General features: G+C 35.2%; 1 protein-coding gene across 18 annotated transcripts in view; it reads right to left on the minus strand.

The window, feature by feature from the left end:
- The window catches only part of PPFIA2 (PPFI scaffold protein A2), a 475838-nt gene that overhangs the window by 40011 nt on the left and 411318 nt on the right, over positions 1-24509 (minus strand). For all 18 annotated transcript variants that reach the window (XM_077845638.1, XM_077845653.1, XM_077845643.1 and 15 more), the window contains one exon: positions 17813-17906. In XM_077845638.1, the coding sequence (XP_077701764.1) occupies positions 17813-17906 (94 nt within the window). The remainder of the gene's footprint in view (positions 1-17812; positions 17907-24509) is intronic.

Consider the following 24509-nt stretch of genomic DNA (forward strand, 5'->3'; position numbering starts at 1 on the left):
AGGCTTGAGAATAACCTTCCTTACATAATGCTAGCAGTAAATCTACTTTCATTTCACACCATTATTAATTGTTACATTAAAATTCAGTAGTCAGGAGGGTAAAGTAGGAAATGATCTCCTCAAATTTCAAACAGATGATAGACTATAACTCTATCATTCAGAAATCTAGACTTGTCGATCAATTCTATGGAAATCAACATTACATATTTGAGGAACTGTTTGAAATTCTGGTCAGCAAATATGAACAAAATGTGGTGCCACCCACATTTTTTTCTAACATGTGCAAGCTGAAAATGTATATCTTAATTAACATAATTATTCTAAACAGAAATGTCAAAATCCCAATCAGCTGCTTCAGAACTTTGATTGCCTAAATATACATATTTAACTCCATAAATTAAGAGTTTTGAATTCAACATTAACAAGGTTGACTTGATTTTAAAAGCACAGCATACTGTGATTTTGTGTGTGTGCAAGGGTATGTGTGTTTGTATATCATAATATGGCACATTTTCACATGCAGTGCATATAAAAGTCCATTATGCATCTAAGTAGTGTTTTATTTAGATTCCAAGAACACATGCTAGGTTGTTTGGAGTTGAAATAGTTTGACTACATTAAAACTGAAGCTTATTCATATTGAAGCTTTTTTTCTTCAAGCTGCTCTGAAATGGAGGGCATAGTCTCAGAAATTTACTTTATTTGTGAATTTGAATTGGGATTTACATAATTTCTTTCCTCACTTTATTTTGAATTTAATCAGTTTCGAAACCATTAAAAAGATATAAACGCACGCACACATGCATGCACACCCAACATGTGATGGGGCAATACAATTACTCACCCTATTATTGAAAACTAAAGGAACTTGTATTACTTTTCATGAAACAATTTCACTTTTGAAAGACTCTGTGGTCTGTTTTCTCTAGTCACTTTCTGATAGTAAATTGGGGACTTACTGGAGGAACACTGGTAATTTTCAGGTTATTTGGATACCATTTAGACTAGATTACCTTAGTGCCTCATCTAATTTTCAGCCCTCTTTAACTCAGATTTTTTTTTTTTTTAAGATTTTATTTATTTATTCATGAGTGACACAGAGAGGCAGAGACACAGGCAGAGGGAGAAGCAGGCTCCATGCAGGGAGCCCTACATGGGACTCCACCCCGGGTCTCCAGGATCAGGCCCTAGACTGAAGGTGGCGCTAAACCACTGAGCCGCCGGGGCTGCCCAAGATTTTGAAGTTTATAGTTTCATGTTTCTGAAGTTAGACATATTTCCTCATACTCTTATGAGGTGCAGGAAGTTGACAGTAGTATCAGTAAATACGGAGAACATGTCAGTCCCTCAAGGGTATGCAACAAATGGGAAAATTGGTGCTTAAATTCTTATCTTCTGTTTCTTTATTCAATGATTGATCTTTCCATCTCAAATCTTCTGTTTTCACTATATTTGTACTCTCCTCCTGACACTTTAACTTCCAAAGCTTGCCTTTATCAATTCTACTAGAGAAATGATTTTGAGGTCCTAAAATGTTAAGTTCTAGTAGCACGTATGTACAAGATGACAAGAATCTGAATTTTAGAATGAAGACAATTACATCAGTTTCTTGAAGCCCATAAATGACAATGCATCATCCATTTATTGCTTTCAGTATTTCATTCAAAAAGTGATAGGGAAATGAAGTTTTATTTATTGGGATTATTTTCCTCATGAAATTTAAAAGTCATTAGAAAATAGAAGACCGGTATTACATGATGACACAAAAAACACTGTCTTAAATCTAATGTCTAGAATATTCATTATTTTCCAAAGTAAGAGCTTGAAACTTTGGCTAGCATAGTTGAACAGTACCCTAACCTCAGCTTGCCTTGCATTTTAAAGAACACTTACTAGAGCTTTCCTTAATATCATAAATTTCCTAACAGAAGTAAAATCTTCATTGTTAAATAATTAGTAGTAGTAACTATAACTTAAAATTAGAGTGGGAAAGTAAGACAAATATAAGCCATAGTAATGAACTAAGCAATATTACAAAGTTCATGACCTTGTATTGATATATGAAATATCCATATAGCAAATTAGGGGCACTCGCCGTAGTTTCCTGTATAACAGCATCTCAATGGAACCCATTTATTTACCCATTATGTGTGTGTGTGTGTATATATATATACACACACACACACACACATTGCTTTAAGTTTAAAAGGAGTAACTCTCAAACTAATGTGTTTTTTAAAGCTCGCCATGTTACTCGTGCAAAAGTTTACACCAATGTAAATGTTTTATAAATGTTGTAAATAATTTGTTTTGCTTTACAGCCCAAGTTGTCTTAGGAATAGATTAATAACATGTTTTAATTTTCGTTCAAAGAGCAGGATTGAGTAGTTTGGATTTTTAAAGCTCTGAAAATTAACCAATAGTATAGGAAATAATGCAAAGAACACGCAAAACTAAAGGAATCAACCAAAACCAAGGATTTCTTTGGAATCTAATCTGGGTACAAAAGTCCCAGTAGGGAAGTTCCAGCATTTAAGTCTCTTTGTTTAAGGACAGTTCTAGTAGTTAACATAGAAGTTTGTGTCTGGAAGAGAATGCAGGTGGAGCACCATGAAGCATGAGGGAACACACAGGAGGACCCAATCATGCAGGAGAGTCCAAAGTACAGAAGTGGCCTATGACTTAAGCCTCCCTGAGTGCCACACTAACTCCTAGAGAATGACTTGAGAAGTAAGGAAATGATGTCTGGAATGCCTTTTGACATGCGCCTGACAGAACTGAAGAAGTGGAAGTGCCTGCAAGGCCACCATCATTCATTGGAGTATGAACATTTCTCTGAACCAATGATTCCTTTACGGTGTAGAAATGAATACACTTCACAATTTTCATTTGAGGTCAGAGGCAGTGCAGCTTGTGTTAAAACTGAAAAGAGAAATACTAAAGATAAAAGAAAAAAAGGATGGTGCTGAAAATAAACATGTTCAGCAGCCATTGTCATTCAACTTACCCAGATGTGCTTTTCATGAGATGGAGAAGGATGGATGGAAAAGAAAAGCACACAAATGTTAATGGATACATTTCAGTCCAAAGAAAGCCATGGAATAAAACAAGAGCATCATTTCAGATGTGCAAAAGCTCAGATATGAGAAAGACATGGAACCTTTTTTTTTTTTTTTTTTTTTTTTAATTTCACCGTGACATACATACTCACTGCGTCCAAAAGCATGATCAGGTTAGGGCAGCTCTAATTGTTGACTAGTAAGTCTGTCTCTTGAAAATGAGCCACTCTGAAACATGCATGACCACATTTTTCCCAGCCTCTAGTATACCCCAGGAAGAAGCCAGGCACTTTATTAAAGAACATTCTTTGCCTCAGGCCACTCCTGTTGTTTCACAAATGAAAGCGATAACTTACAAAATAGTGCTCAGATTCTCATACAGCCTTACACGCTTACTGTTGAGCTGAAGAAAAAGTTCAGTAGACCCCTGGAAATACAGCAGCTGAAGAGAGCACTAGTTAGAGGGTGAGAATATCTGGGTGCTAGTTCTCAGACGTGACTTGGACATAATTACTAGCAGGTTCTAATTTTCGATCTCCTTACCTTAAACTGGGCCAAGAAGAAATTTTACATTCCGGGCCCATAATTTTAATATTCTAACAAATGTCACAATAATAACTATTATTGTTTTTATAAAGATGGATTTGCCAGCTTTCAGAACACGAGAAAGTCTAAACGAATTCTATCACTCTACTCCCCTTGCTACATTACTTCTTCTTCCTCTGTCTGAACTGGCAAAAGAAATGTCATTTGTGCCAATTGAGTCTCTTTCAATAGGAACATTTATTTAGACAGATGTTTATAAATGTTGCTTTCCTTGAGGAAAAAAGCAAACTAGATTGGTTCACCAATACTATCACAATCATCATAAAACAACATCGATTTAAATGTAGCTTTTGAGGTAGCCCACTTGCTCCCTGGATATAGTAGTGGCACTGGGAAAATATGGAATTTAAATAATTCAACAAAAAGCCATGAGAATATTATTTTAAAATTTCTATACAAGCATAATAGACTAGTTTTTAGAAAAAAGAAAACTTTTACTACAACTCATAAAATATATTAAATACAACAAAGTATGAAGCAGAAATTCACATCTCCGAAATTAGGCAACTTATAGAGTTTCTTTTTTATTGCTCAATCATTATAAAGAAAAGGTTGACGTGCAATGGAACACCCTGTACGTGCCTCATCTAAACGCATTCATTCAGAGAAACCATGTGTTATTTTATTAGATAGGCCTTTCAGAGAATGCATATTCTTTGACCTTAACTCCAGAGCAGCTGTGGGGAAGCTATTTAAATTTTCACAAGAACAAAAACATAAATGTCCATTCACATTGGCACTACAATGTTCTAAGAAATTTGAGGCATATTTTTTACATCACACATGCAACAGAAAGAAAATTAAAACCCAAAGAGACTCCTTCTAAGTGGTTAAAATGACTTTCCTGTCAACATACCTGTGAACTCTGATGAGCTCTTAAGAAAAGGCAATTTCTGAGCTTTCCAGGAAAATTGCCAGAAGTACTTGGGACCAGTTACTCCCATGGACAAAATCATCTTTCGCAGCCTACCAGCTATCTAGGAAATGCCCTCCACTAAAACAAGTTGATTAAATCTGCACAGAGTGGAATATTAATAGTCCTCACATCCTCATTTGTCATTTTCAAAAACCGAAAGCTTATACCAAGAAAAATACCTTAAATAAAAATGTAAGAGAAATTATGAAAATAAACAGGAAACACAGATATAAAGGAGACATTCAAAAAGTACTGCTTAAAGTTCTAATGTAGGTTATCGGTTTTTATAAGCTGTCTGATTTCTCAGTTTTTATGCATTTTCTTGTTCTCCATAGTCAATTAATTTAAAGCAATAGTGAGCAGTTATGTCACTTTATAATATTAAATATTTCAGCTCATGACTTAAAAAAAGTTCTGCAAAGGACAAAGAGCTAGAGTCATAAATGACTCTGATATATGATGTGGGATTATACTACAAATTTATGTCAGAGGGAATATATATTTGCAGAGTTTTTCATCTAGATACAGTATTTAATTTTTCTTCTTCCTATATTCTTTCCTACGAGCAGTTATTTATAAAACACATAACACCTTTATCCTTTTTTTCTCTTCACTCCAGATTGTCAAGGTTACAATAATACCAAGACAGACTCTGTGAAAAAATAAATGTTCTTCAGTTAAAGACCACTATGAGTAACAGGCAAATAACAAGTTTCAATTGACATAGAGAAAGAACAGGTTTTAAGTTACCATTTAATGAATAAGATCCAATCCAATTATTGGCATGTTTTCCTTGGGAACATCAGCATACATCCAGACACAAGGAGACATTACCAGCTAGTATATGTCATATTCCAAAATGGGTGCCTGAAACTTTTCAACGGTCTCCCTTCAATCTTCTAGATCTCTTATTAAATGAATGGGCCTTTGCCTGTTTACAAACTAGTCAACTTTGAATGTTAAAACTTCACAGGATAAGTAACTCACAACACGAGCTTCAATGTGCTTGCCTCTTGCTTCTTAAAGTTCAAGTTGGTGACTCAGATTTTAGAATCAGTTATTGACACCAGATTGGGAAGTGGATGGGTAGTAACGTGGAAAAGGGGAATAAAGTAAGGATTCTTCTTAACAGGTGAAACCTGAGAATGTGTAAGTGCTGGCAGCCAAAACACAGAAGAGGGAAGAATTGAAGGAAGTCAGCACAACTTGACTGAGAAACTGGGAAGAGGTGGGCTCAGGTAAGAAGAGTTTCCTAGTTTCCTCTAGTGAAATAGGAGAGGGACTACTGTTAGGGCATATTTGGCAGCAAATAATTCAGGGCACCTTGATGGTTCCTTTTTTCTCTCCCTCCCAGGCAGACTGAGCTCATCTGCAGAAGATGCGGGCTTGAGGACAGTGGGGGTCTCTAATGAAAGCTGCAGAGTAGAAACAAGATCTGTAAGACAAACATACTGCAGTTACTGGGCACTGCTGAGTTCCCAATTGAAGCTGGCTCAACTTGTGCTATGATGTTCTCCAGGAGCACAGAAGTGTTCAAACGCAGACATGAAGAAAGAAAATTCATTGGGGGCTGCGAGTATGACACGTGGATACAATCAAATGAAAGAGGAGCAAAAGCGTTTAGAAATTTTTGAGTGTGTTGAAATTATGCACATGGAATCTAAGCTAAATAGGAAGCAAGGAGGGAAGAGAAAGGGGCTAGTGTGCTGAGAAAGGATAGAAGTGTAAAAAAATTGATAGCAGAAGAAGTCGATAAAGCAAAGCTGAAAGAAGACTGTTTAGGAAAGAATAATATGCTTGAATTGGTAATAAATAGAAATTTTGGAGTAGGAGTGATTTGGAGGTGATGAGAAGATACAGACTATGACCATGGAAGGTATCTGACCTGGAGTAGAGAATGGCATTGGAAGTGATGAAGCCATGACATGGACAAGTTAAGTTGTGGACAGGTGATCTATGTGGATATAAGAGCACCCCGAAGGTGACGGAAAGGCTCACTTTACATATAAAGACATGAGATACAGGTAAAAAAAAATGGCCACACACATATCTAGTGATCTTTACAAATGAAAGGAAATGTTTTCAGTATGGTTTCAGAAGTTTTCAGTATGGTTCATCATCACAGTACTTCAGAATTAAATGTTTGTTAAAGTTAATACTGATTTCCAATAGTTTAAGTTTGAGATTCTTGAGACTCTTACACAGAGGTTAGGAAATCTTTATTCTTCTAATTTGCCCAGCAAAACTAACCCAGTCAGGCCCATGATTAAAGTTTTGATTATGTAAAATATGAAACAAAGACATTTAATTGTAGTTTTGTATACACATGTGCATAAAGTATACATATACGCATACATAATTTTTAGTGGAAATCTTTTGGCATAAACTATTTTTTGAATAAAACTCTAGCAATAAGATATGGATAACCACTGTCCTCCTTAGGAATGTAGAAGCAAGGAAGAGAATCTTGCTTGATGGGTGGCTAATTTTTAAATAACTGCAGGAAGGGAGGGCATCTTCAAAGACCTTATGAAAAACCTATGGAGAGCCAATATAAGATCTTATATTTGTGGGAAAAAAATGGAGAGAATTCTTTCCAGATTAAGACACCAGCATCATATTTAAATGCAGTCTAATTAGTGACTTTTTTTTTCTTTTAGAAAAGGGAGTTAATTATCCTTGCTCTTTGATACCGACTTTGTAAGTTTTATTGGAATGAATAGCCTAAGATTGATTTAAGCACGTTTAAATTTCTTACATAGCTTATTTATAAGAGATAATCACTATTCTTATATCAAACTTTGAGATATGTGCTGCTAATTATATATAAAAAAGAAATCTTATAACACAGCTACATCTTATGCTTTGAAACTATATTCCCCTCCCAGTCTTTAAAAAAAAAAAAAAAGGTGTTTGGTTTGAATATATTTGTTGCTCATGTTGAAAGATGGGATAGGGTCAGATGAGAAACTATTCTCTAGAAAAAAATATGCTACTCTTTTTAGAGTATACAGAGAGTGAGGAGTTCTTTTTTGACTCCTTATATAAAGCATCCAAGATTATATAGGATATTCAAGGTCCAGCTGACAACTACATGCTTTAAATTGCAGCTTTACCCTGAGATCCCAAATAATTTAGAGGAAAGCTGAGCCAGTAGGTCCAGCCTCTTGTATAGCACAGGGCCTGGAAAGCTAGGCTTCCTCACAGGCAGAGGAAAACAGCAGCAGCTACCTCGAAGGCTTTGTGAAAATTGAAAGAGATAAAAAAAAAAGAAAAAAAAGAAAAGAAAATTGAAAGAGATAATGCATCTAAAACGTGTAGAATGGCACCTAGAATATTGTAACTGCTCAATGTGATTATCAGTTACTGCATAGATAATAGATAATTATTATCATTACTATATGAAGACTGAGGAGGAAAATGGAACAGAATATATGCACATGGGGAGAGAGGAGTAATTATCAACAAGAAATAGATATTTAGTATATTAAGACTATACATGCAACATGGGAAGTAGAGAGAGATAAAGCTGGTCAGATAAATAGGGACCAGGGGATGCAGGGATTTATGAGCCATCTAAAGGCATCTGGAATTTATCCTAAGGAAGCTAAGTAGTAACTGAGGGATTGTAGGCAGGTTCAGAAACATAATTTAGAGCGATCTCTTTAGCTGAAGGGTGAAGAATGGATTACAGGAAGGCGAGAATGGGACATGGTTTAACTATGATGGTCTGAAAGGGAAAGAAGAAAACCAATCCAGCTGAGAGATTTCAAAGACCTATTGTATGGATAGTAGAGAGAGGTGCATAGAGAAAGGAATAAGGAGAAGGAAGCCCAAGGGCAAAGAGGAAGCCCAGGTTCCTCGTTTAGTCATCTGGATAGAAGTCACTGCCCTAATTCCTGTTCTTTTCTCAGATTTTCACGTTTAGAGTTCTTTCCCCACGCAGCTTCTATCCGTGCATTCAGTTATTTGGAAAACATGTTTTGAGTACCTGCGATATGCCAGGCACTGCGATGTTAAAAAATAAATGAATAGAATTTGAAAAGCTTAGGTTCTCCTGAGTCCTGTTCTCTGAATTACATAGAGAATCACAGAATTCCAGGGTAGAGACAATTTGAAGAGCATGATTCAATCTGTCGTATAATTTGAATCCCCCGTATAGTACTTCTGCATCATACACATACTTGGCAGGTCTATATTGGACATAATCATGAGGAACAACTCTCCTTCCAGGTGGTCAATTCTTTCTTCTCGGATATGTGATTGCTAACAGTTCTCACTTAGACGTGGCTCAAATTTATCTGTAATCACCTCTGACTTTTGGCCCAAGGTCTTATCACAAGGATACTGGTCGTATTCCTCGGAAGAGACGCTGGTTTGAATATAACCCTTTAAGTGTATTTCCCAGGAATTAACACAATATCCAGCTATGATCTGTGCAGTGTGTAGAATTTGGGCCCTATCAATTTTTTTGATGGATATTGGAAATATCATTGCCTTCCTTGCTAACTTGTCTTTTCTTACAGAAACAGCTTTCTTAGGAGTTGCAGTTAAGATCTCCCGATACATACACACACACACCATATCCTCCTATACACAAGTAACAAGTAAGTTTAGTCATGAAATTGGATGTAGAATTACATAAACACCCTTATTAAATTTTATCTTATTAGATCTGGATCTCTATGTAAAGGTCTTCCTTAAATAAAATAATTTATCTGAAACCATAACTATGTCTTCTAGCTTCAGTCCTCCACAAATCTGATGCTCTTACTTAAATCACTTGTCAAAGTGCTGAGTCGGCCACCTTCTAGTTCACTCAGCCATCACCAGGTCTTTTGTTCAGCCCCTTTGATTACAATAGTTCTATCAGACATAAATCCATTTTGTTAGTTTCAACCCAATTTTATGTTTAGAAGTATCATTTAAAAAGTAAATGAAATACCTTGCTGAACTCAATAAATGGTGTTTTTATAGCATTTTTCCTCCTCTACATATCTAGAAAATGTTTGAAAAGTTTAAGGGCACGGCTTGCTTATTTATTTATTTATTTATTTATTTATTTATTTATTTATAAATATTTTATTTTTAAGTAATCTCTAGACCTAATGTGGGGCTCGAACTCAAAACCCTGAGATCAAGTTGCATGCTCTACCGACTGAGCCAGCCAGGTGCCCCTCACAGTTTATTTTTAAAGGACTCCATTTCCTCTTGGTCATTCATAATCTCCTTTCTTATTGATCAAAAATAATCTATATTGGGCAGCCAGGTGGCTCAGGAGTTTAGTGCCGCCTTCGGCCCAGGGTGTGATCCTGGAGACGTGGGGATTGAGTCCCACGTCAGGCTTCCTGTATGGAGCCTGCTTCTCCCTCTGCCTGTGTCTCTGCCTCTCTGTGTCTCTCATGAATAAACAAATAAAATCTTTAAAAAAAAAGACCTATGTTATGCATTTATTTTGGAAACTAACAATGAAGTAACCACTTTAGCTTGGAGAACAACTTTTAAATAAGAATATTAGGTGGTTTTAAGTTTGTAGCACTTTTTTTTATTGTGTTCAAAACCTAGTAATTTAGAGAAGTGATCATGATCTTGATATACTTACATGCAATAATTTGTTTTCATGTTTGTCTGTTTATAAACACTTTAAAAAATGGAACTGTGTAATTTGAAAATCAGTAGTTTCTAACAGTCTTTGTGACATAATAGGCATTAAGTGAATGAATTAAAAATTACCATTTGCATATTCCATTAATCCAGGATATACTTCAATCAAGACAAATGATATGGACTTATTTAGAAAAAGCCATTCCTCTAGTACATGTAACTATCTTAAGTTTTAATCTCCTATTACTAATTCTTATTTTATCTTTCCATATAAAAAATGTTTCTCCTGCGCAGAAAATATGGAGACTATACAGGCTTCTGTTCTACTTAGTCTAATCGTTAACATTGCACTGTAAGCTCAAAACAGCAGCCCTATTCATCCTGAATTCTTTTCCTTCCTCCAAAAGGATAAAGTATATCTAAATATAGATATTTTTAAAACACTCTGATTTTCCCTAGTTTTTTTTTTCCTAAAAATCTTCAATGCATTTTTGTCTTTACCTTTGGATATTATCATTTCTTTAGGTTTAGAGAATTTTTACAATTGTCCACAGTTGGAGCTAGACAGGGCTACTACATATGATTGATTGGATGGCAAGGCAGTGATAGTTCTAGCTCAGTGCAGGCACAGAAGACATGCTTGCGAAGTTTCAGGTAGGATATTGGGACATTCTCCCAGAGAAATACTGAGAACATTAGGATTGGGTTCTGAAATATTCTGCTTTATTAGATCCTTTTGAGTTGAGTCCCCAGCGTGTTCTCCTGTAATCAGGTCTGTATTAAATGAACCTTTGACTATAACTGATTGATCCAAGTACAAATATCTGTTTCACACTGAGCCAGTCATGCTTTCCCTTAGGAATTTAACATTTGGAATGGAATGAAACAGAAAATATGAGCTCTTGACAACACTCTAGAGAAATATTTCATAATCTCTTATTGTTGAAATTGTGGAGTTGTCCTGCCTCTGTTGTTTCTGAAATCTCTGAGATACTCTAATATCCTACCCATGAATTCCCCCTTTTGCTTTATCTAGTCAGATTCAATTCTTACAGCACGCTTACAAAATAGATTTTTGTGGAGGAAGCAAAGACATTTACCTTCCGTATGTATAGCATTACTTAGATGGGCAAATGTATTCAAAGCTTCTAACACACGTCTTACAAATTAACCCCTGGAATACAACTCATTTATAAGTTTAACTTGCCACACAGACACTTAATAAATATTTATTAAATGAATGAATGTTGTGGAATTTCTGTGCTACCTTTCATAATGAATATTTTCAGTGATATTTATTTTATTTAGAGATATGCAAACTCTGAACCTTCCAAATGCCAAAGATTAAAAGTGCAGAGTCTCAAAACACATTAAAGATTATGCACTGAGGAAGACCCTTAGGATTGCAATGGAAATAAATTAGCTAAATCTATAGAGCTTCACTTTCATGTCTTTGAAGTTCTAACATAAAGATTCATTGGTAGTGATTAACTACGACTACCATGTTCCAAGGATAAAACCACTTCTCTGGAGGATGTTGCTGATAGCTGAGTTGGAATGTTAATTTTGTTTTAATGATGTTGAAAAATTGATTTCAAATCCATATTCATTTAGCAGTGCTATCCATTTGGAAGAATATAGTATAACTAACATGATAATAATAACACATTACAGATATTATAACTAAAGATTGAAAATGATAGATTAGTATGTTAATATTTATATGGTATTTTTCAATTTAAGTCTCAAGATACAAAAGATTTTGTATGCATACATGTTTCTTTTCTTTTTTTTAGATTTCACTTATTTATTTGAGAGAGAGAGAGTGGAGAGAGCACAAGTAGGGGGACAGGCGGAGGGAGAAGCAGACTGCCCACTGAATGGGGAACCTGATGCGGGCTCTATCCCAGAACCCTGGGGTCCGGACCTGAGCCAAAGGCAGACACTTAACCGACTGAGCTACCCATGCTCAGTTTCAATAAAAAATTATATAGTGTAAAAATGCAGTAGGAAAATTAGCAGATAAAAATTAAGATGCAGATTTCAGAATTTATATTTCTGGAGATACGTGACCATTCACAGGATTTTGTCAATTTTAATATGGTCACTACCAATCAAGGACTGTCATGAGAGACCTGTGTATTACTATGAAACAACAATTTCATCTTTAATCATAAAAGTAAGCTTCTTGGAATTAAAGTTGAGCATAGAAATGGAAAAAATTTTAAGTCAATACATATAAACAGTCAGACTAGCAAGTCAGATTGCAAGTATAAAGTAGAAAAATGAAACAAAAAATACTTGAAGAGAAATAGTTATGATATTTCTGAACTCCAAAGATAAAGAGAAAAATCTTAAACTTTCAGAGAGAGAGAGAGAAGGAATCTTACATGTTATATACAAAAGAATGACAATTGATATTGGATATAACTAGAAGCAAGAAGAATAGTACCTTTAAGGTTTTGAGGGAAAATTACTTTGAACCAATAGTTTTATGCTTTTAGCAATTATAAACTAATTTAGATGTAAAATATATTTCCAGATCTTTAAAAACTCAGAGAGATGGCCACACACCCTAGCATTTCATTTCTGGAGATGGTGATATGGGAAATTGTTAGCTTTGTGTATTCCAGGTAAATAAAGGCAAGAAATATGATGAGATATTAATACATTTAACATTGATACTTTGAAAGTTCTTTTAGATGCTTAAGACAAAATTTCGGGATCCCTGGGTGGCACAGCGGTTTAGCGCCTGCCTTTGGCCCGGGGCATGATCCTGGAGACCCAGTATCAAATCCCACGTCGGGCTCCCGGTGCATGGAGCCTGCTTCTCCCTCTGCCTGTGTCTCTGCCTCTCTCTCTCTCTCTCTCTTTGTGACTATCATAAATAAAAATTAAAAAAAATTTAAAAAAAGACAAAATTTCATTTCCTCCCTTGTGAGCTATTTTTTAAACAAATTAATTAATTAATTTATTTATTTATTTATTTATTTATCAGTGAGTGAGTGACTGAGTGAGAGATTGGAAGAGAAAGTGAGAGCAGTGAGAGAGCATGAGCAGGGGGAGAGACAGAGGGGAAGGGGGATGAAAAGGGAAAGAATCTCAGCACTGACCCTAAGCAGGGCTTGATCTCATGACCTTGAGTCATAGTCCTTGATTCTAGAGAGACACATTTACAGAATCATAATATTGTAGATGCTATTTTTAAGGAGAGGTGGGGATTATACTTATACTTGTGCACTTTGGAAGCCTGTGACAATCTAGCTCTTTCTATGTCATATAAATATTTCTAGTTCTGGGCTTCAGCTTTAGGAAACCTCCTCTTTTTTTTTTTTTTTTTTACCACATTTGTAAGTCATATTCTAACAGCTTGATTGGTAATAAAGTTGACATTTTGATCTCTAATTGCTAGACTCCTTTGTCTATCATCAAATAGGTTTTAAACTAAAGCAAAGAACAGAGTTTCTATTATTGGGTCCTAAGAGACCCACATCTAAACCCTAAGGAAAATTTGGGGAATTAAAGAACATTTAGAAATTCAGCACTGAATAATCTATATAATTGGTGAAGCAATATGTTGTATACCTGAAATTAATATAATACTGTATGTTAATTATACTTTAATAAAAATATACAAAACAAGAAGAAATTGACATTTTTGATGGGCCAGACCATGTAAGTTTGTGGCCTTGCAATAGTTTCTATCATGCCACACAGTTACCTTTTGTAGTTGTGTGGTTGGCTTTAGTTGGCCATCTTGAGCAAGTAGTTATAGATCTTAGATTAAAACATTGGCTAGAAGGCAGCCCGGGTGGCTCAGTGGTTTAGTGTCACCTTTAGCCCAAGGCGTGAGCCTGGAGACCCAGGATCAAGTCCCATGTTGGGCTCCCTGCATGGAGCTTGCTTCTCCCTCTGCCTGTGTCTCTGCCCCTCTGTGTGTGTGTGTGTGTGTGTCTCACGAATAAGTAAATAAATTAATTTAAAAAAAAAACATTGGCTAGAGAGCTAAGAAGGAGGAATGAGTTCTTCAAGATCAGGGTGACCAGTATAAAAGGGGGGAGGTGAAATTCTCAGGCCCCATTCCTTATAATGTGAATGTTAGAAATGCAGATGCCTTCTACTATGTGTTAAGTCAGAGAAGGTGCCTGGAGTCCAGTGCAATCAAACAAAGGATGATGGACAAGATCTCAAAGAGCTGTGACACTCCAGAAGGAGCCCACATCAAGAAAGCTAGGAGAATCACAGTTTTAATGTGGAGAGAACGTACTGAGAATAATAAGTGACTCAGTCTTTAGGATTAGGAGAGCTATACCATGAGGCTACAGAAAAACTATTCAAATTTTAATGGGGGAAGACGAGAAGTTAATGTGAAGTACTTGAAGAATTATTAGAGGAGTTTCAATTTGACACAATATTTGTAGGTATGAACTATACACTATATAAACCTGTTGAGGCAATTAATGTAGTTAAAGGTTTAAAAGAAGGAAGAGCAAATATATGGCATAGTAAAAATAAACCAGGCAGGACAACTGTAGATTGACTTCAGGCCTAGGTAAGATGGTGCTCCGATGGAATAGCACCTGTGTGATAATATCCAACTCAGGAAGGGAAAGGTTGACAAGATCCTCTTGAACAGTGAGTGCTTTAGAAGATCCAGTATTGTACTATTCCTATGCCTTATCATAGGAAAATAACCAGAAATAGAAGAAAAAAACAAATGCCTACCTCACAAAGCAAAGTAAAAGTAGAATGAGGTAGGGACACAGATGCAGTAAGCTGTTCTAACCTATGTGTGTTTGATTTGCTGGATGGTAAATGCACCTCAAATTAGACCTTAGCTGGGGACTGCCAACATTACAAATTTCTGAACTTTGCAAGAATTTGGAATATCTTGAAAGCTGTTCTCTGAAAGTATCTCCCACATATGGTTTTTTAAAAAATGTGTCATAACTAACTTCTTGAGATAAGATTTCTCTCAATTAAATTTAAATTCACAGATTGTTAACTGTAGATACCTGATATGCTAGTAAGTTGAAAATAGGGTTTTTCCTTAGCTCTGCTTTCCCCACGGAGACTAATGAAGCTCTGGTATAAATTTTGGGATAGTGAACATAGGTCTAACCTAAGTACTTTGTCCTGGAAACATCATTTGGCTTAGACAATGGATAGAACATAAAGAAATAACTATTAGGAAGCCATAGTCATTGCAATTATGCACATAAACCTATAGTGTTCAATATTTTGAAAGAAATTGCTCCATTTTGCTATGTTGAAAATGTACTTGAATTTTTTTCTCCATCTTGAAAGACCAATAAACATGAAATAATTTATCTTGTCTATCTTATAAAACTCATTACATGAAGACACTTCCCTCTGGTAATCCAGAAACCAAGGCATAGTGTCATCCAAGCCCTGAGTAAGTGTTAGCACTTATATATGTCTCATAAATACTGGTTACATATTTATACTCATGAGGTTCTTGCCATGGAATAATCAATAATAAGAGAAATACTTCTGTCCTTCCATTAATCAACCCTGACTTGCTTTGTTGGATCATTTTTAACCCAAATACCACTATCCCTAGGAAGTAATTGTACTGAGAAATATTACCTTTTATCATATCCTAGAATGTTCTTAATAACTTTTTTAACATTAAGACAAGTATTTTATTTAGTGCATTTTAAAATTATATTTCGCCAAAACGTATTACAAAATAAAACTGAAAGGTTAAGTATAGTAAAATCTTCAAACTAAGTCTAGAACTAAAATAGGTTTCTGACTATGAGGGTAGTTAGGATTGAGAAACAATTCCATAAAATTAACATTAAGTCAATCCAACAGTGTTTAAAATAATTATAGATAAGTTTTAAATATATTAGTCTTAAAATCACTACATGATTTGAATATTTAACTTTAGTAACTGTTGACAAAGACATTTAACTTGGATCCATTAACAACCAATGAAATACGTTGTCTGCCTCGTTATCACCCTTATAAGCAATGTAAAAACTGGTTAAATTGCCATTATATGTAAATATTTCATTGTAGGAAAAATAAAAATTAATTTTAAGTGAAATAAATCAAGTTCATTAGCTAGACTGGGTTTTAATTACTCTTATTCCTCTAGACATATTTTAAATAAATAAAATTGGAAGTTCTTTAGACTTGAAATAAGTTTTAAAAAACCTATCTAAAGAGAAGATTTCTTAGAGGAATTTTTTCTCAAAAAATAGCCACAAAATTGAATAAAGTATTTCTTGATAGTAATAAATAAAATTAAGAGAGTTTGAACAGATTGTGAAAATATTTGATTATATTTTTGAGTGATCAGTAATATAAGAAGAAATATTCACCACTATTGAATACAACTATTTGGTTGTATTCAAGAAATAATGCTCTCAAGGTCACTTCTTTATTTCTGCACAGTGTTTCTATTAAATTTGATGCATATATAATACATATATATAATTGTAATAAGTAGAAAATTAATGAAATAATGAAGGTAGTGAGCTCCTCTACAACTTGCAAGTCTGTATATATATATAATTTTAATAAGTAGAAAATTAATGAAATAATGAGGGTAGTGAGCTCCTCTACAACTTGCAAGTCTGTATTTTCTCATTACTAGTAAACATCTATAAAGCAAATGAGAAGGCAAAAATATGAAGTCAATTGATTATGCCAAACACTATAATCATATAAGCATACCTGTTACAATAATGGTGACTAGAGCAATGAATGTTATTTCATAGGAAAAAAGGTAAACATGAAGACTACAAACACGATGTAATACATATCTGAGTGGGGGAGGGAGAGGAAAAGGAGTAAACAACCAAAAGATTCTGGAATAGAAGAAATCCTTTGGCTTTTAGAGAACATGTTCTATAGGTACTATTTCATCACTGAAAATGCTACTTTGTATTTTAAAAATATGTTATTTATGGACCCACTAGCTTTCTAACAGCTGCTGAGACTCAAAATTTGCCAATTTTGCAAGTCATTTAAATGTTCCATATTACATGTGAATGAAAAGATACACTATCAGTTTCCTGACAGATGCAAAACAATCTGCTCTGGGTCTAAAATAAGTTTATGTTCAATCAGTCAAAGAAATATTCTCCTTTTAAATACTCCAAGTAGAGAGGAGGTTCTTTAATTGCTGTGAGAGGAAACACAAAGTTGGATGGTATATGTTCTCATTTTATCAGACCAGTTCAGTCCTGGATTCAGCATCAAATAGATTATTATATTACTTATGAGGCTACATTTAAATATTTTAAATATTTACGAGTTTTGCAATAAATGTGTCAGTCTCTTAGAAGAAACCATCTATTTCTATTACAGGCCAAAGACGTGTCTACCTATCTCACGCAGCCCCTCAAGAGAATTAGGAAATGCCAGGGCTTGGACTAGGTTATGGTTTCTCTAGTGAAATGATCTTATTAAGGCACCAGTGACAAATTTTGTTACTGTTTTCATAATTGAGTTTAGCAAGTCGTTTTAAGGACTACAAGGACAATGGTGGCCTTAGTCTGTTGTTTCCAACTACTGCCTTTTCAGTTCCCCACAAGTAATAAAGAGCAAGTCAAAGCTAGAAAAAAAGGAAGAAGAAAATCTCCAAACCTACTTTTTCTTCAGTCTTCTGTCCTTCTCAGCTTGAGTTCCAAGTTTGCCTAACCCCAGGGACTCCTGAGCTGCAGCTTCTGTCTCCATGAAGCCTCCTGTGAAGAAGCAACTATTGGCATTAGGTTGCATATATTGGGTCAATGCTGAAAAGAAATTTTTAAAAGTTATTTGCTCAATCCTTCAGTATCAGATATTCCTTTGCTTTTTTAGATTGTCTTTATATTTCCAACTCAATGCCCATAAAATGGGATGGGGACATAAATGAACCCACAGTGGTAGAATGAAAAGAAAGAGTACGTATTAGCCTACTACTCAATTGCACCCAGCAGCAACATAATACATCATAAATACATGGACAAATAGAGTCTGCAGGCTGTCCACTTCTCTTCTTACAAAAAAACAAGAGCAAATATGGGTATAGTGCGTGAGAGTTTTCTTTCAACATTTGAAAAATTTGCCATATTTTATATATAATGGGATAAATGATAGCCCAATGAACCCAATAAGGTGCATGTCAATTCCAAGTCAAGGGAATGCAGAGGCATTTGCTGACTTCTAAAGATTTTTTCCTATCTTGCTTCTGGAATCCTCTCTTCCTCACCTGGCTAACTTCTATACTCTTTAATGTAATATTTACTTCCAGAACTTCACATGTTCTGGGAGCTTTTCTTTTGTCTTGTAAACTTTATAATTATATCTGGAAAAAACTATGTGTTCAAAACATCTTGGGAAGAATTGCTTTTACTCGGCAAGTCACAGATTATTTAGTGTAGTGTCATTTTAGAGAAGTATGTTGGGCATCAAACACAGAACTACACATTTTACAATGCAATTATTTCATTCAGGATCCATAAGCACATAATTAATTCATAAATTCTTGTGACAATTGAAAAATGAGAACTTAATACTGGGCTCTGTTTTCTCTTTGCTATTTCCTATATGTAAAAAAAAAACCATGAAGTCAAGGTAAAACAAAAAAATGTTCACTATTTTTAAGTGGATTAAGGTATACATATTTTTTTAAATGGAAGGGATTTAAAGTCCAAGATAAGCTCAAGATAAGGTAGAAAGATTTAGGCTAATACTACCTCTTACAAAGGCTACACACACACACGCCACCAATATATCAATAAATACAATTATTAAACACAATTTTTGCTATTCTGTTATTTTAATTTTCCAACCTCACATTTGCAGGGCTTGGACTAGGTTATGGTTTCTCTAGTGAAATGATCTTATTAGGCACCATGACAAATTTTGTTACTGTTTTCATAATTTAGTGAACAATTTATAATACTTGATGCTATTAATTCTGGAGCATTGGTATAAATGTTAATCTCATAGCCTAGTAACTCTGTTACTGAACTGTAAAATTGTAACAAAGTCCTCCTCTTTAATTGAAAACACATTGATTGCTGTCTGGATCTAATCAATAATTTTGAGTTTGGGGACCAACATTTATTTTATTTAATTATGCACATGTGGAATCAACACTTAAATAACTTTTTGTATTATGAAAGAATTTCGTTGTTGGTACCATTAGGAGAACCATCCACTAGTTGACTAAAGGAGTCTTGGGGGTCGTTTTTAAATGTGAGATTTTCCATTTATGCACAGTGAGTGAATATTTTCATTTTATGTCTCTCTTCAGTGTACTTGCCTTACTGTATATCCATAAATTACTATTCACAGTCTGAAAATAACAATAAAATTGTTCTCTTGAAATGGAAATAGAAATGAATGACTCACTCAAAAATTACAAAATTCTTGATTAGTCCAGATGGGGACATAGAGATTGATGAAGTAGACCCATTAAATAAACAAGACATTTCAACCACCAAGTGGTTGTATGAATCAGGGTTTTTATTTTTTCTGAGCAAACAAGAACATGTAAATTATGATTTAAAATTTTTTCTAAGAATCCAACATTTTAATTAGCAAAAACAACATTTTTTTTTAAATGAAAGCTGTAGGAGAGAAATAAAGAAATCTCTACAAGAATATTGTGAGTCAAATCTAAAGCAGATATTAGATTTTGCTTGTCATAAATAAAGCTATAAAAAATAAAAAGCATGAGGAGCTTGGAAATACTTTCAATACTTCAAAATCTAATATCCTTTGGACAGAGCACTTAATAGAGAATTACAGCTACATCTGTTTCAAAATGCCAATAGAAAAGAACACTTCTGGCCATAGGAGATAAAATTAAAGTATCACATGTAGGACAATGGCCTTAAACAGAAGCAAAAGTCTAAACATGTGCATGTTTTTAGACCAATTAAAACATTTCTGGAGGAGAACCTTCTTTCATTGAACTGATCCAGCAAAGTTCAGGTTCCAGCTCTTGGTAAGAATAGTTCCAGCCAAACCAGCTTATGAACTCTTACTCTATGGATGATCATCTAACTCTGGGAAGAGCCTGCCAGTTGATGGTGGGTTCATATAGCTGTGTGGACTTTAGGAATATCCATCTGTCTGCCTATACCAATGTTTTATTCACTAGTCATACAAAGCTATGAAGCACTTGATATGTGGCTGGTCCAAATTAAATGTTGCAGTATAAAACACACATATGATTTTTAACACATAATGCAAAAAAAAAAAAAGAATATAAGGTATCTAATAATTTTATATTGATTGCATGTTGAAATGTTCTAATATATTAACTTAAATAAAATAATTATTGAAATTTATCTCACTGGTCTCTTTTTACTTTTCTGATGTAGCAACTAGAAAATTAAAAATTATATGTGACTCACATTTGTGGCTTGAATTATATTTCTGTTGGACAGCTCTCTATATACTGATGGTTTAAACTGGAGACAGTACCAATCTCCAGAAGGAATATGAATATATGCGTATGTTGTAATGGGGAGGGAGGCATATTTTCAGATGTCGACGTGACTGCAAAAGGCAACTGATACATATTGTGCAGAAAATCCTTTAGTGTGTCCTTAAAGTGGCAAGAGTGCCCCTAATATGAAACACTAGCCTGTGGAAGTTAGGGGTTATTCACTTTCTGAGAGGTTCATTAGGAATATGAAGAAAGCATCATTAATTCCCCACCCTCTCAGAGCATAATGTACTCAGGTATCGAAGATGTGAATTTCATGATTCGATGGATTACTCACATAATAAGTTGCTTATCACTTTGTCAGTGACCACCCAGTAGTTGTGCGGGCAAATGCCCAAGTCAAAATCCTTGCCTCATTGAAGTTCTCCGGGGTAGCCCTAAGTGCACTTACTTTGGCAAGGTCTTTGAGGAGTTGGAATTGTTGGGCACAGGACCACTTCTAGGACGTGAGGGTCCCACTCAAGTATTTTTTTTTTACTAGATCATTTTCTACATAAACATTTTGAGTAACTCCAAGTTAGTCGAACAATAATCTAGTGGTCCCAAATCATACAATATCATTCCACACAGTGGGAATGAATGATTCACTTGTCAGATCACCCTCCTGAACCAGAGTTGGGCCACTGGCCCAGAACAACCTCATGGGTGTGAGTCTCTAGGCACCCTGGGATCTATCTGGTTGACTGCAAGCATGGGGAAGAGAGTCAGGGTATACTCTGAAGAGGAGAAACAGGGACTCAAATCCAGATAGCACTGCCTCCCTGATTTGTCCCAGAGTCTGAAAGGTTAAAAAAAAAAAATCAGTGCTTCTGGTGATTGGACACACACTGCTTCAAATCTTGGCTAGGACGTCCTGCACAGAGAGCATTGCCAGCCGCAGCCTCTCCTAGGCACCAGAGAGGGATAATAGAAAATTCCAAGGAAGGTGCTGCAAAGCATAGACCCAAGCCAAGGAATTCAGTAAAGGACCCTCATATACTTGGATCTATGAATGGTGCTGGTTGGAGCTATCTTCTCATCTGGGCTGTGAGGGCAAATATATCTATGTAGCTTGGACCTCAGATTCCTTTCAAAATAATTTCATGTTGGCCCTTGAGGTACAGTCTGTAGGAATTTCTAGCTGAAACCCACATTGCAAGGTCTGTACCTCTCTCCCCCTTTGTCCAACAGAGGTCCCTGCTCTTGTATTAAAGAAGGGAGCTCCAGCTCCAGAGAGATTAAGACTGCAAACTGTTGCCCAGTGCTGGCTTCATCTTTTCTTTCATCGGACCTCTCTTTAGTATTGATCCATAGCATTCACTTGGATTTGAATAAATGGTTACTTATTTCTCTATATCTCTTTATCTGTGAGATAAAATGCAGCAGACACAAGGCCCGGCTCATAAAGGGTATAAACGAGGGCATAAATGCACTTATAATTGAAGCCAATTAGTGCTTTCTTCAAAGAAAGGCCCTTTCACTATCCAGAGTATGAGTCATCTGTAATTGACACTTTGTGGAACTCATATTGTATCTGTTGGCTCCAGAGCATCTAAGAACAATGTGAATTTTGGGGCAAAGGCCCACAATTTCAGGCCATCCAAATTTCATGTGTAGATAGGTGCTTTTGCTAAATAATCTTGGTGTGATATCGATGCTATGTTGTTCATTACGAAGATATTTTCCTCATTATGCTAATTACAGTAAATCAATGAGTTTGGGCAACTGTAAGGCAACCTGGCAGATGACCATAGAGGAAAGAGAACTGCAATTTAGCAGGCAAAGAAATCGCTTGGAAATATACTGCTTTTCATGTGCATTTCAAGGAAATTCATAAGAGTAGCTTTTATTTATTTATATATTTACATATTTTTTCCTCAATGATACATGCATTTTATACATCCAAAATTGGGGACAGTGTTCAAATTCAATATATTTTTCTGCTTTTATGTTTTTTTTTTTTTTTTCCATAGCTTTGTCACATTTGTTCTATTGGATCAATTTTCCATTCTTGGAAATCTCTTCTTTGATTTCTGGTCACCTCTCTTACAATATCTGTCAATGGCCTCTTTTCTTTATCCTTTTCATTCAGTGTTAACATCAGCTAGGATAGTCATGTGTGTTCTGTTCTTTTCTTTGTAGTTTCTTTATTATGACTGGGGTTCTCTAAAGACCTGGGAGAGCTGGTGTTTCCCAGGTAGTAAACCAAAGAATGTGTAAAGATCATATGGAAAGATATTTTGGACTGTCCATAACTCAGTTTTTGGGATAGTTTTTAGGGATAACTCTATTTTTTTTCTCCTTTGTGTTTCTGATTCACATCAGTAATCCATAAATCAGATACCTGTGCTACTGAAATATTCATGTCAAGTGACTGGGGATGTACTGACCAAAGACAGAGTGAGTCCTAATTATGCCACCAGAAACCTTGATCCAAGGTGGCATCACTCCACTCATTAGCACTATAATAGGATTATTCAACCAGTGATAAGCCCCACTGAATTTTTCCATCACCCAGACCCCATTTTGACATCTTGTCCACAGGGATTCCATGAGTCACAGCTCACCCACTGCCTTTCCTGTTCTGTAACTGAGTAACTTTGTCAAAAAAACAAACGAGTGTCATCTGACATGGCTATTTTTAACAGAGTTTAATTTGCTTTGCTTCAAAATAGGTTAATGCCTTCAGAAAGAATTAAAAGGCAAGCCAGTCAGGATTCCATCAGTTGATGTACAATCTTAAATCGTAGGGTTCAAAACCCCTGTCCCTAGTTATCCTGGTAGGACAGACAATGTAGCACGTAAAATTTTTCTGGGTCAGGAACGTACTGAAGGCTTTGTTATGTTTTGTTTAAAATAAAAGGTTACATGTGTTTATGTATTTTATCTTACTAAACTGAAAGTTTCCTGATGCCAACAGTTATGCTTTAGACATTGTACTAAAGTCCATGGTTGGTACTCTACACTTAAGAGTAGCTCAACATAAGCTTATTCACTCAAAGTAGGAAGACAAATGATTTTGGAGTATCTGTGTGTTCTTCTTTCCCCTCAAAATCTCAACCCTGCTGGGTTTCAATTCCCTTTTGTTAATGCTTCTTTTCTGGGTAAAATCTTTGTCTTTGACAGGCAAAAGCAGAAACGAATTTTTGAATAGTTCCACTTATTTGCATATTCTGTTCGCATAAGGCAAACCTTACTTTTATCATTTTCTTTAAATTTTAGAATTTCTAAACAAAAATAGTAAGAGGATTTTATAAGTTGCCTTTTGGTCTGGGTAGTTTTTCCAATCAACAGTTTATTTGGGACTAGCAGCCTTCCTGACATCGATCCTATCTATCATTTGTTATACATACAGCTTTGGCACCAAAGTCTTTCAAAATACGTTTTTAGGAAGAGGTCTCTTATCTCAGATATCCTGTTTCTTCCTTAAGTTTACATCATAATAAATACTACTGTGAGTGTGTTACCATCCTCTTGAACTGTTTGTATAGCATCTATCCTTCATTGTCCTAACTGATCTTCTATGTTGGTTAGGACTAAAATTATTTCTAGAATTTTAGCAGTAGTTGTGTGGAAGTCAGGCTGTGTAGGTCATAAAGTGACTGCAGATGAGAATGTGAAAATAATAATTGTGGACAATTCACTTAAGCTTGGATATTAGGGGTAGGGGAAAGATAAGTCAACATCTAAGGAAGATGGTTAGGCTTAAGACTCTCTCTCCCTTTGTCCCTCTCCCTTGCTTATTTTCTATAAATAAATAAACAAACAAACTTCTAGAATAAACCAATTTTGTTTGGTTTCTGTTAGCTTTGTTCAAATGTTTTTTTGATGTGTCGCTTCCTTTGCGCTTTGGGGTTTCCATGTT

The sequence above is a fragment of the Canis aureus genome, chromosome 13 (genome assembly GCF_053574225.1).
Source record: "Canis aureus isolate CA01 chromosome 13, VMU_Caureus_v.1.0, whole genome shotgun sequence".
In the NCBI taxonomy this organism is placed as follows: Eukaryota; Metazoa; Chordata; class Mammalia; order Carnivora; family Canidae; genus Canis; species Canis aureus.